We start from the raw sequence: 12,878 nt of genomic DNA, 5'->3' as shown, positions 1-12,878 counted from the left end.
CTGTGAACCTGTGGTGGGAACATTTCCCTTCCTGGAACCATGTGGTACACACATAGGGCTCCATAGGACACCCCTCTCCTCCACTCAATGACCAACCCGGAATCTGTGAATCCTCGAAACAAAACTGTTGGGAATGGAACCCCGGATCCAGTGTGGAGACTCAGGGCCCCCATTGGGGTTTGGAGTCACACAGGGCACTACTGGCAGGATGGGGACTCCCTCCCACTGCTGTGGTGGGCATCCATGATTAAGTAGGGCATACACTGGGGGTGCGCTGCTCAAAAGATGGGAGTATTGGGGTATAGATGAAGGGAGGTGCCAGGGTGCAGGGGTGGGTGTGAGGAGGCAGGGAAGGGGGCAGCTGGCTGCAAAGGAAGGATGGGGAAGCTGAGGGGCAGGGCCACCATCAGGGAGTGGCCAGGGGGGTCCTGTGTGCATGTTCTTCTGTGGCGTGTCTTCCCCTTCTACAGATGAGAAAACTGAGGCCCAGAGGGGCTACAAGATGGACTGCCTGTGTCGCGTAGTTTGTAAGGGGCAGTGTGGGGAGCCGCTACCTATCTGACTCAATGGCATGTGCTGGTTCCATGGTACCAACACTTCTGAGGATCCTGGGGGCTTAAAGGCAGCCACTGGAACTGGGATTGGATCCAATAAGGGAAAGAGAGTCAGATAATTTTTACAATGAGAGAAGTCTCTGTGATCACCTGGCCCAAGATTTGTCACTTCCCTGAGGGGAAACAGAGACCCAGAGAGGGGAGGCAAGGGGTGTCAGGTCACACAGTGAGCAAAGCAGAGTGAGAGTAGCACCCCAGCTCTCCGGTCCAGCGCTGGGCTAGTAGGACCCCCACAACACATCCCAAGACACCCTGGGCCGGCATTGATTGCTGGGGCCTTTTGCTGTCAAGGCTGTCCTGTGGGGCAGGGAGTCCGTTCTGGGCTGACTCACAGCCTGGGGACGCGGCCGTCACAAGGCTGTCTGTGCCAAGGCCCCGCTGGGCCCTGAGGCTCCAGGAACGAGAGCCGGGTTCCTGCCACCCAGCCTGAGTCACGACCGACTCGCTTTTGTATGTTTTTCTCTCGGCCCCACACCCCCAGAGCTGGGTGGGAACTCAAGCGGCACCCAGTGGAGTGAGTCGACCCTGGGCTGAATAATCCTGATCCGGAGTGGGGAGTCGGACGGGACCTGGAGTGATGAAATCCGGAGGGGAGCCCGCAAGTCAGCAGCTGGGAGGCCCCGCCTGCCCCGGTGTGTATAAAAGTTCCTGGGGTTTGAGCAGCCCCAGCATCCTCCCAGCCTTCCTGATCACCTCTCTCTCCTCGCTGCCGACTTGCTCGCTCCCTCACTCACCTCCTTCCTCGGCACCATGACCACCTGCAGCCGCCAGTTCACCTCCTCCAGCTCCATGAAGGGCTCCTGTGGCATCGGCGGTGGCTCCAGCCGCATGTCCTCTGTCCTGGCCGGAGGGTCCTGCCGGGCCCCCAGCGCCTACGGGGGCCTGTCGGTCTCCTCCTCCCGCTACTCCTCCGGGGGTGCCTGCGGCCTGGGGGGCGGCTACGGTGGCGGCTTCAGCAGCAGCAGCAGCTTTGGTGGGGGCCTGGGTAGCGGCTTTGGTGGAGGGTATGGTGGTGGCCTGGGTGCTGGCTTTGGTGGTGGCTTTGGTGCTGGCTTCGGTGCTGGCTTTGGTGGTGGCTTTGGTGGTGGCGATGGCGGCCTCCTCTCCGGCAACGAGAAGATCACCATGCAGAACCTCAACGACCGTCTGGCCTCCTACCTGGACAAGGTGCGGGCCCTGGAGGAGGCCAACACGGAGCTGGAGGTGAAGATCCGGGACTGGTACCAGAGGCAGCGGCCCGCTGAGGTCAAGGACTACAGCCCCTACTTCAAGACCATCGAGGATCTGCGGAACAAGGTGCGCAGGGCAGGTGGGCGGCGCTGGGAGGTGGAGCGTTGAGAGAGGTCATGGCTGCAGTGGCCCTTAAGAAGCCACTTTCTAGCATCTTTATTTTACAAACAGGGAGACTGAGCCCACCTCGGGGGAGAGGCCACAGGCCACTCAGAATTGGTGGCAGCATCGAGATGTCTGAGCTGGGTCTGGAGCTCTGACTCTCTTATCCCCTCTGCACCCTCAGCTTCTCTCATCCTGGGACGGAGGATGCGGGTGGCAGTGAAGGGACTGGGGGACATCCCTCCACACACCCTGAGCTGGGTGGAAAAGACACCCAGGTTGGCTGGAGGACCTCACCTGCCAGCCAGGCAACCCTCGAGAGTGGGGAGATACCTTCTTCCCCTCTCTGCTCTTCCCCCCTGAGCAGCAGTCTTGGCTGACAGGCCTGTCCCTCCACCCTGTCTGCAGATCATTGCTGCCACCATCGAGAATGCTCAGCCCATTCTGCAGATCGACAATGCCAGGCTGGCGGCGGACGACTTCAGAACCAAGTGAGCAACCACCGTGGTGGGCTGAGTGTGGGGCAGAGGGCAGGAGGCAAGCGCTGGGGCCACTGGCCTTGAGCCTCAGAAGCCTCCTGGATGGAGCCTGATGCCCTGACCTCTGTCCTGCCAGGTACGAGCATGAGCTGACCCTGCGCCAGAGCGTGGAGGCCGACATCAATGGCCTGCGCCGGGTGCTGGACGAGCTGACCTTGGCCAGGACCGACCTGGAGATGCAGATCGAGGGCCTGAAGGAGGAGCTGGCCTACCTGAAGAAGAACCACGAGGAGGTGAGGGCTGCTGCTGGCGTGGCCGCCCGGGGCTGGCTCAGGAGCCAGGAAAGGGGTCAGCTGAGCTGACCACCTCCCCCTCCCCTTCCTAGGAGATGCTTGCCCTGCGGGGTCAGACTGGCGGGGACGTCAGCGTGGAGATGGACGCCGCTCCCGGCGTGGACCTGAGCCGCATCCTGAACGAGATGCGTGACCAGTACGAGCAGATGGCGGAGAAGAACCGCAGAGACGCGGAGGCCTGGTTCCTGAGCAAGGTGGGGCTCGGGTCCTCTGTCCTTCTGCAGGACTGCCCAGCCCCAAGCAGGGGGCACCTCTGGAGTGCCTCCCACCTGCTTTTCTTTGCTCTTGCAGACCGAGGAACTGAACAAAGAAGTGGCCTCTAACAGCGAGCTGGTGCAGAGTGGCCGCAGTGAGGTGACTGAGCTCCGGAGGGTGCTCCAGGGCCTGGAGATTGAACTGCAGTCCCAGCTCAGCATGGTATGAAGGACCCCGCCCAGCCCCTATCCCCAAGTCCCCAGTAAGGGCCACCAGCCCCTTAACACTGCCATGGTACACTTCTGCCTCTCTCAACCCAGGAGTGGGACTGGAGGGATCATTCTATCCATTCTATAGACATGGAAATTAAGGCCCAGAACAATGGAGTAACTTTTCTCCACATTGTCTGGCCCATAAGTAGCCCAGAGTCACAGTCCATGTACCTCTCAGGAGACATGCCCAGAGGCCTGGGGGGACAATAGTGACCACCTCTGTTGACTCTCTTTCTCCCACTCACAGAAAGCATCCCTGGAGGGCAGCCTGGAGGAGACCAAAGGCCGCTACTGCATGCAGCTGTCCCAGATCCAGGGGCTGATCGGCAACGTGGAGGAGCAGCTGGCCCAGCTCCGCTGTGAGATGGAGCAGCAGAGCCAAGAGTACCAGGTCCTGCTGGACGTGAAGACGCGGCTGGAGCAGGAGATCGCCACCTACCGCCGCCTGCTGGAGGGCGAGGACGCCCAGTGAGTGCCCACCCCCAACTTCCGTCCCCCAGACCCTTTAGCCCTGTAGCGGCTCCCAGCACAGCTAACTGCTCTGTCTTGTCTCCCCCACAGCCTCTCCTCCCAGCAAGGGTCCAGCCATTCCTATTCTTCCCACAATGGTAAGGCTCCTGAGGTTCCTGGGCCCCTCAGAGACCCCAGCTGTCCCTGTGTGGGGCCTCTTAGCTCCCAATGCCCTTCTCACCCCCTCATCTCTCTCCCACAGTCTTCTCCTCCTCCTCCTCCTCCGGCCAGCAGACCAGGCCCATCCTCAAGGAGCAGGGCTCATCCAGCTTCAACCAGGGCCAGGGCTCCAAGCACTGAGCTGCCTCCTCCAGAGCCTCCTGCCCCCCCGCCGGCCCCCGCCTCCTGACGGCCTGGGCCAGGGCCTTGTTCTCCCAGCGCGATGCCCTGCTGTCTCCCCTTCCCCTCCGCTGGTGGTGGGCTAATAAAGCTGACTTTCTGGTTGATGCAAACCTGTGTGGTCTCTGTTCTTGGGAGGGGGATTGGGAGGTCCTAATGGGAGGGGGATTGAAGGTGTCTCCCAGGGACCTTCTGGGACCTCACAGCCAGAGGGGTCCAGGAAACAGCAACAGTCAGAAGCACCAGTAGGGTCTTCCTAGAAAAGCCCTCTGCTAGCAAGGGCGTGGGAGGTGGGGACACAGGACAGGAAGGAGCTCCTGGGAGCAGACAGCCAACCTGGATGGTGGGTGTGGTCAGGCCCATTTTGGAATGGAGACAACCCTGCCATTCAGAGAGGTTGAGTAACTTGCATAACGTCATGCAGATAGTAAGAGGTGACTGTTGTTCACACTGGGTCTGTCTGGTTAAGAAGGCTGTGCTTTTTTTTTTTTTTTTAATGCCACTCACTCTTTTTAGGTATTTTATCCCAAAGACTCCAAAGCTTGAGCTCTTAACTCTACCCTTTGGCCCCTCACACTTGTCCAACAAGTTCTGTGTTGGATGGTGGGAAACAGAGTCTTCTTCTTTGGGATGGGGTCCATGGTTAGAATGGAAGTTTCTTCTCCCAACCTGTTCCTCTTCATCACCCGCATTAGCCTCTTCTTTCTCATTCCCCTTGGACAGGGGCCCAAGGCCAACAAGCCCCCTAGGAAACATCTGTCACTCATGCCCTCTTCTTTGTCTCCATATGACCACCTCCACATTCAGACCCGCTTCCTCTCTCCCAAGAACTAGGCACGGCCCCCTAAGCAGGCCCCTCGCTATCCATCTCTCTCATTCCCATTTCTGCTTGATGGCCCTTCTAGCAAGAATATGGTCAAGATCAAGAGCAAGGATGTTGATCAGGACTCCTCTGTTTAACCACCCATGATGTTCCTTTTACCTCTTGACCCTCTGTCTCAACCCACTGTGGTGCTTTCCTATCATTCCCTGCTCTGCACACAGTAGTCAACCATCCTGCCCCACCCCTCTCACTTGCTATGGGTGCCTTCTATATTTAAAAAATTTAATTAGCAAAATCAAAGTTATGTATGTATCACATAATAAGTCTTTTTATGGCAAAGAACCATCCTCAGGCTGTGTCATGTGCCTCTGTTCCCACCTTCCACTTTCAGCTCCTAGCTATTACTTTAGGCATTGGCCTTATTTCTAAATCCTAGGCTTATATAACCATTTCTTGGTTGTTTTTTTCAGTCTTAGTTTTTAAAAAAGATTTTATTTATTTTGAGAGAAAGAGTGGGGTCTGGGCAGGAGGAGAATCAATGGGAGAGGGAGATAGAGAATCTCGAACAGACTCCACGATGAGCCTGGAGCCTGATGTGGGGACTGATCCCATGACCCTAGGATCGTGACCTGAACTGAAACCAAGAGTTAGATGCTCAACCAACTGAGCCATCCAGGGCCCCTCAATTTTAGCTTTTAACTTCTTGACTTCCTGCTGTGAAGGAGGGGGATTCAGCTCTCTTATGCAACATTGCCCTTCCCTCCTTCTTCCTACTCTCTCAATAATATGTCCATATTTTCACTAGAGAAATGTTTAATTTTACATTATCATGACTATTTAGCTATTCTTTATAGTCAAAAATATTTTATACTATTTTACATTTCTTTGGAATAAATATCTTTTTTAACTTGCTGAGGTTTTCTGTGTACCTAACCTAAATGTATTCCCTTGTTCACTGCCAGAAGTATAGATCTCCTAAAATGTTAAAACACTGAATATTCTATCAGTTTTATCTTCTTGAAGGTATTTCTCTTGGAGCCCACTGTCCTGCTCCAGCAAGTTCTGGGTGCTCTCTGTCATCCTGAAATCTTCCTTCATTGTCCTTTTGGACATCCCTTCTTTCTGTGTTGCTTCTCTCTTTCTGGATCCCATGTCTCCCTTCTTCTTTTCTTTCCTCTTCATTTTCATGAAACACATCCTCTGGCAATTTCCTGAGAGAGGATGTGTAAACTTTTCATGTCTGAAAACATCATTAGTCTAACTCCCATTCTTGATGGAGAGTTTGGTTGGGTATGGAATTCTAGGTTGCAAAGAATTTTCCCCTCAGCACTTTGAAAATATTGTGTCACTATTTCCTGGCTTCCAGTGTTGCTACTGAGAAGTCTAATGCTGTTTTGATTCTACATATTTGATGCTATCTGACTCCTGACCCTTCCCCCAGAGCTTTTAGGCTCTTCTCTTGCTCTCTAGCTGGCTGCGCTATCACATGTTCTGCCTCCCTGTGGCTGTGTTGGATCTGTTGGATTGGGCACTTGACAGCATCTTTCAGTGTAGAAAGTCATGTTCTTCAGAAAATTTCCAGGAAATTTTCTATTTATTTCACAATTTCCTCCCCTCCATTTTTCTGTTTCTGGAACTCTTCTTTTTGCTATGTATTTCATTCTGTTTTTCATCTAAATTCTCTTTTTTTTTCAACTTTCTGAGCTTTCCCTAAACTTTGCCATCCAATCTTATTACTTAGTCTTTAAAAAGTTGGATACATTTTAGTAACTCTGGATGCTTTTTAAAAATAGTCTCTTGTTGTTGTTTCAAGACATAATATTTCCTTTTACCTTGTTGAGCTATTGATCATGGCTTTAATAATTCTTTCATTTCCATCATCATTTCAGTTTCTTTTCAGCTGCCTTTTTCCTGATTTGTCTTATCTCTGTCATTTATGCCAGAAGCTTCCCTCAAAATCTGTGTTTCTTGATTTTTGGTTAATATTTAAGAGTAAGTCACTAAGAAGCTGATTGGAATGTGAGTGAGTGAGTGAGTGTGTGTGTGTGTATGTGTGTGTGTGTGTGTGTGTGGACATGGTAAGGGGCTTTTCCCTTGCTGAGTCTCACTATAGAACAATCTGGTGGAGATTATATTGTTTTATTGGGAAACCTCAAATGTCAGTATATGTAGGCCTTTTCTTTTGGGTAGGGTCTTCCTCAGGAAGGATGCCTCTAATTTTCTGCCTGGCCTACCAGCTTTCAGGAAGCTATGTGGAGGAAGGAGACTAAGAGGGTCTCAGTCTCAGTGAATCTGACTTAAATCTGTTTATTACCCCACCCCTAGCTGTGCTTGGTCCCTCAGGGTTTAGTCCCTCTGGGTGAATACTCCAGAGTACACCTCCAGTTTCTCCTGGGGTAAAGGAGGAGTGGTTGGCATCAGGTACGGTTGGGGTAGAAAGGAGCTATGGAGGTATACCTAATTTTTATACAGACTTTTGACCCATTTATCCTCCTGTTTCTAGCCCACCTGCCCTCCACCTTCAGAGGTGCCTGGTGCCTCTTATTCCAGAGGCTTCTCAGGGTCCTGTTGTGTGAATCTGCTTGCTTCTTGGCTTCTCCTGGAAAAGTATCAATACACTTTTTTGTTTGTTTTCTAGATCCCAAAATATTGTTACTATAATCCCTTCTCTTATTCTCTTTGTCCAATACATGTTTTATCCACTTACACTAATTTTAGGGGTGTTTGGAGGGGTGGTGGTAAATGATGCAAAGTCCCTATTATACCTGGCAAAATATTTTTCATCTTTCAAGGCTGCTGAGCCTGATTCATCACTCTGTAATGCATGATCATTGTTGGTTGTTCAGCAACATGTGTCCTTATTTATGGTCATTGATACTGTCTTCTGGGTCATAGGTGAGGTTATGACTCAGATTGAACCCCAAATTCCAACATCCAAAGACAACCACTAATGACATTTTGGTGAGTTTCTGTCATATATATATATTACAGGTTTATCTGTCTGTATATCTATCTATCTATCTATCTATCTATCCATCTACAATCACACTATATCACATTGTATTCAATTTTATTAATATTTTAAGAGAAGTACTTTCCTATATTATTAAAAGTGTTCCACAGTTTAATGCTGTTTCCACTGGTTTATTTGTTGCTATAAATTAAAATATTACAGCAATAACCTCTTTCTGCATAAAGCTTTTATAAATATTTTGCATTATTTTCTTAGGCTTGATTCCCAGAAGTATAATTACTAGATGAGAAAATAATGACTATTTCAAGAGTCTTGACTTGTACTGTCCAGTTCATTTCAAGAGAAGTGGTACCACTTTACATAATTTATCAGCAGGGAATGAGAGTACCTGTTTCAAAACCTGCTCACCAAATTGGAGTATTATCTTTTAAAAAATCTCTGTTGTTAATGAACTCATCTGTCCCTTTCAAAGGTGACCTTATGAAAGGACCCTCACATAGAGATAGAGTCCTGGTCTTGGTTGCTAAAAGACTCCTGAACTAGATCACATGTTTATGAGTTGTTCAGTAATAAGATGTCAGAGCAGAGGATGCAGAATACCCTTTAGCTAAAAAAGCTGTCTGTGTCTGTGTCTTCATGGTGCCTATTGCCACCAGTGAACTGGTGGAACTCTGGAAATAAAGGCCTCCATTTGACAGATGAGGAAAGTGAGGCTTCAACTAATTAAGGGAAAAAAAAATACTTTGTTAGGGTCTCCTAGCTAGTTAGTAAAACTACCTGAGAAGAAAGCATGTTTCTCCTTTTCATTGTCATATCGTGTGGAGACAAAACATGAACTCCTTTTAAAATGTTTTTTTTTTTTAAAGATTCTTTTTATTTATTTGACAGACATCACAAGTAGGCAGAGAGGCAGGCAGAGAGAGACAGGAGGAGGAGGCAGGCTCCCTGCTGAGCAGAGAGCCCAATGCGGGGCTCGATCCCAGCACCCTGAGATCATGACCTGAGCTGAAGTCAGAGGTTTTAACCCACTGAGCCACCCAGGCGCCCCTTAGGTTTTTATTTATTTATTTATATTTATTTATTTATTTATTTATTTATTTAACAGACCGAGATCACAAGTAGGCAGAGAGGCAGGCAGAGAGAAAGGGGGAAGCAGGCTCCCCACCGAGCAGAGAGCCCGATGCAGGGCTCGATTCCAGGACCCTGGGATCATGACCTGAGCTGAAGGCAGAGGCTTAACCCACTGAGCCACCCAGGAGCCCCAAAACATGAACCCTTTTTAAAGGAAGGCATCAAGGCAGAAATGTGAGCTTCTCCTTCAATAAGGGAACTAGCTTTGCCCTCTGGAAATGACTTGCTGCTTGGATTCCCCAAGCTCAGATTCAAGTCTCAAATCAGACCAGCATTTTGCTCTTGCCTGGCCTTTCCCATTTCCTAAGATCATGGCACCCGTGATGAGGAGGTTGTGTGCTCCCGAACGTTCCTTGTAACTTTATTTTGAACACACCCTCAGATTCTTTAGGCTTGAGTTAGTGTCAAAGTTTGTGAAATATTGTTTTAGATAATTGCATAAAGAGCTAAAACAATGGCTGGAGTGAGAATTAATGATAGCCCATAAAGTGTATCTGCTGATGTAAATAAATGAGTGGTAAGCGCGTCAGGTTTTGCCTTCTTTGGGCCCATTGTTTCCAAGGGCTATAAAAAGCACAGGGTCCCTCCTAGTGTCTGAGATAAGCCATTTCTTGTTTGTCTTCCCACCTCTGAGGCTTGTTGTTTAAGGCCTTTTGACAGTTCCCTGAGACATAAACACAAATGAAGCTTTTTGTTTTGCTGGTCCCCACAACCCTTAGCACCCAGCACATCTGGGACACTTAGTAAGGATTTGTGGAGTCAGGCCTTAGATTTGGACTACAGACCTCTGCTCTTTCAGGTTTCCATGGACTCAGAAGCAAGTCTCTTCTCTTCTCTTTTTTTCTCTTTTCTACTCTTCTCTTCTCTCCTATCCTTTCCTTTCCCTTCCCTTCCCTTCCCTTCCCCTCCTTTCTCTTCCCTTCCCTTCCTTTCTCTTCTCTTTCTCTCTCTCTCCCCTCCTTCCTTCCTTCCTTCCTTCCTTCCTTCCTTCCTTCCTTCCTTCCTTCCTTCCCCTCTTCCTTCCTTCCTTCCTTCCTTACTTTCTTTTGATTTCATTTATTTATTTGAAAGAGTGAATGCACATGAACAAGGAGGGAGGGGCCAAGGATGCAGGGCTTGATCCCAGGACCCTGAGATTGTGACCCAAGCAGAAGACAGACGTTTAACCATCTGAGACACCCAGGTTCCCCAGAAGCAAGTTTCTTGAGGACAGGCTTCTCTGGATTCCACATGCCCCTTGTCATGTTGGTACAAGGCAGCCACCATGGTAGGTGTTGATGAGCTGCATGGAAGAGAAAGCAAGTTTCTTCCTGAGCCATGAGAGGATGGGAGACTGGTCTTGCCAGAGCTGAGGCACCAAAGCTTCCTCTGATGTGCTGTGTGGTCACTGCCATGGGCGGATGTAGCTCTGTGCCCCCCTTCCCTCAACAGTCCAGGACGCCCTCAGGGCTTTGAGGAAGTCAAGAGGTGTTAAAGCAAAGATGTCAGCTGTTTAGAAAGAGAGTCCATTTCTGACTCAACTCCCTGTAAACACATCCCTGGGGCGCGGGGTCCCTTCCTGTCCTATGATTATAGGATAGTTACACATAAAACAGGTAGTTTTTATCTGCCTTATGGATAGTGTGATAATGTAAAAAAAAAATACAAAAACCAGACACATTCATCCATTTTTCGGTTGCCTGAGTTTTTCTTCTCTCGGGCTCCTTTCTGGGTTCGTTACGTGTGAGTAAACATCCAAGATGACTTTCAAGTGATCAAAGGGCTTCATTATTAAATGAATAAAAAAATAGAAATAAAAAGGCATAGGTGCAAGGATATTTATCACTACATTATTTACAGTGACCAAAAAAGGAAAACAAAGGTAGTGTACAGTTGAGTACATAGGGGTTCGCTCATACTACAGAGTATTAAGCAGCCACCAGAGTCAATAAGTTGGAGCTGTGTAGGATGGCAAGAAGAGATTTTTCAAGGTTTTGGGGGAAAGGGAAATAAGCTCAGGCTACAGAAAAGAACAGGTAGTATGCTGACCTCACTTGTGTGAATATGTATGTATTCACACTTACGTGTGAATTTATGTGAATGCATATGTGTGTGCATACATAGGAGCACTGCAAATATGAAAGGGTACATGTTATTAACATGGGTTACCTTGGGGTTAGGGTGGGAGGCTAGGTGGGTGTAATGGATAGTAGAGGGAATGAAGAGATCCATGAAAATAGGAAAGAAAAAAAAAGAGTGCATACAATTTTACACGTATCTATAAAATTGTGTGTGTGTGTATAGGAACAAAAAAAGTACATAAAAAATTTAAGAACTATAAAATCAGTTCATTTGTTGAATACCACATTGGTTTCCTAGTTAAAAACATGGGCATCTGGCTGGCTTATTTGGAAGAGCCAGCAACCCTTGATCTTGGAGTTGTGAGTTCAAGCCCTGTGTTGGGTGTAGAGATTACTTAAAATACCTTTAAGAAAGGGGTGCCTCGGTGGCTCAGTGGGTTAAAGCCTCTGCCTTCGGCTCAGGTCATGATCCCAGAGTCCTGGGATCAAGCCCCGCATCGGGTTCTCTGCTCAGCAGGGAGCCTGCTTCCTCCTCTCTCTCTGCCTGCCTCTCTGCCTACTTGTGATCTCTGTCTGTCAAATAAATAAATAAAATCTTTAAAAAAAAACCTTTAAGAAAAAGAATAAAAAACCAGATTGTACACACCAATATCCTGGACTGCCAATTTTATATTACCATGTAGTAGATTTTTTTTTACCATTTTAATAATTTTTAAGTATAGAGCTCAGTATGTTAAATATATTCATAATATTGAACAACAGACACAAGCTCTATGCTCACTAAACCTCAATTCCCTTTTCTCCCTTGTCCCTCCCCCTCCCGCTAACAAACTTTCTTCTTTCTGTTTCTTTTTTTTTTTAATTTAAAGATTTTATTTATTTATTTTACAGAGATCACAAGGAAGCAGAGAGGCAGGCAAAGAGAGAGGAGGAAGCAGGCTCCCTGCTGAGCAGAGAACCCGATGCGGGGCTTGATCCCAGGACCCTGGAATCATGATCTGAGCCGAAGGCAGAGGCTTTAACCCACTGAGCCACCCAGGCACCCCTCCTCCTTTCAGTTTCTATGCTTCTGACTACTTTAGGTACTTCATGAGTGGAATCGCACAGTATTAATCCTTTTCGTGACTGCCTTATTTCACATAGCTTAGGGTTCCTTTGTGTTGTAGCCTGTGATACCATCTAATAGATTTTAAATTAACTTTGTAGTTAGATAGCAATATGACTACACAAATCAAAAGTGATGATAACCAAAAGGGGAAAAAACCAAACAAACCCTAAAGTTAGACTGTATTCCCTTGCCGAAGGTAATGTGGAATAGTGGAAGGAGGCAAGAGGTCAGCCTGGGGTTGAGCCTGGAGTATGACCTTGGCTGATCCCTTCATCTCTGAATTTCAGTTCCTTTCGTGGATTTAGGGTGTTAGTATCTACCTGAAGGGGACCTGTTATTACATTTGATTCTTGCAGAAAGGCTGGGGACAGACGGTTGTGTCCTTCCTCCTAAGGAGCAAATGGCTCCTTCCTGCCTCCTCTCTGCCAAGATTCCTTGCTATGTCCCTGCACCATATTCATCCTATTTTACAGGTGAGGAAACGGAGGCTCAGGGAGGCTGGGCGACTTCCTTAAGGGTGCATGACTGGTAGGTAGGTTATCAGGGAGTCTGCTACCTCTGTGGTGATTTTCCAGAGGACCAGACACCTGGCCTTGCTGTTCTTTTTTTTTTTTAAATAATTTTTTATTTTTTCAGCGTAACAGTATTCATTATTTTTGCACCACACCCAGTGCTCCATGCAATCCGT

At 48.5% G+C, this 12,878-nt stretch overlaps 1 protein-coding gene across 1 annotated transcript; it reads left to right on the top strand.

Annotated features, from left to right (window-relative positions):
- The first annotated feature begins 1,336 nt into the window (after window positions 1-1,336).
- On the top strand, window positions 1,337-4,155 carry KRT16 (keratin 16). Its single transcript, XM_032871622.1, has 8 exons — window positions 1,337-1,910; window positions 2,355-2,437; window positions 2,562-2,718; window positions 2,811-2,972; window positions 3,070-3,195; window positions 3,493-3,713; window positions 3,807-3,853; window positions 3,958-4,155. The coding sequence occupies exons 1-8, from the start codon at window positions 1,365-1,367 to the stop codon at window positions 4,053-4,055; spliced, it is 1,440 nt and encodes a 479-aa protein (XP_032727513.1). The 5' UTR covers window positions 1,337-1,364; the 3' UTR covers window positions 4,056-4,155.
- Window positions 4,156-12,878: the final 8,723 nt, after the last annotated feature.

Source organism: Lontra canadensis, unplaced genomic scaffold (assembly GCF_010015895.1).
Source record: "Lontra canadensis isolate GAN:19392208 unplaced genomic scaffold, GSC_riverotter_1.0 scaffold43, whole genome shotgun sequence".
NCBI classification, from domain to species: domain Eukaryota; kingdom Metazoa; phylum Chordata; class Mammalia; order Carnivora; family Mustelidae; genus Lontra; species Lontra canadensis.
Note: the sequence above shows the minus strand (reverse complement) of the source record. Positions and strands in the feature narration are given on the sequence as shown.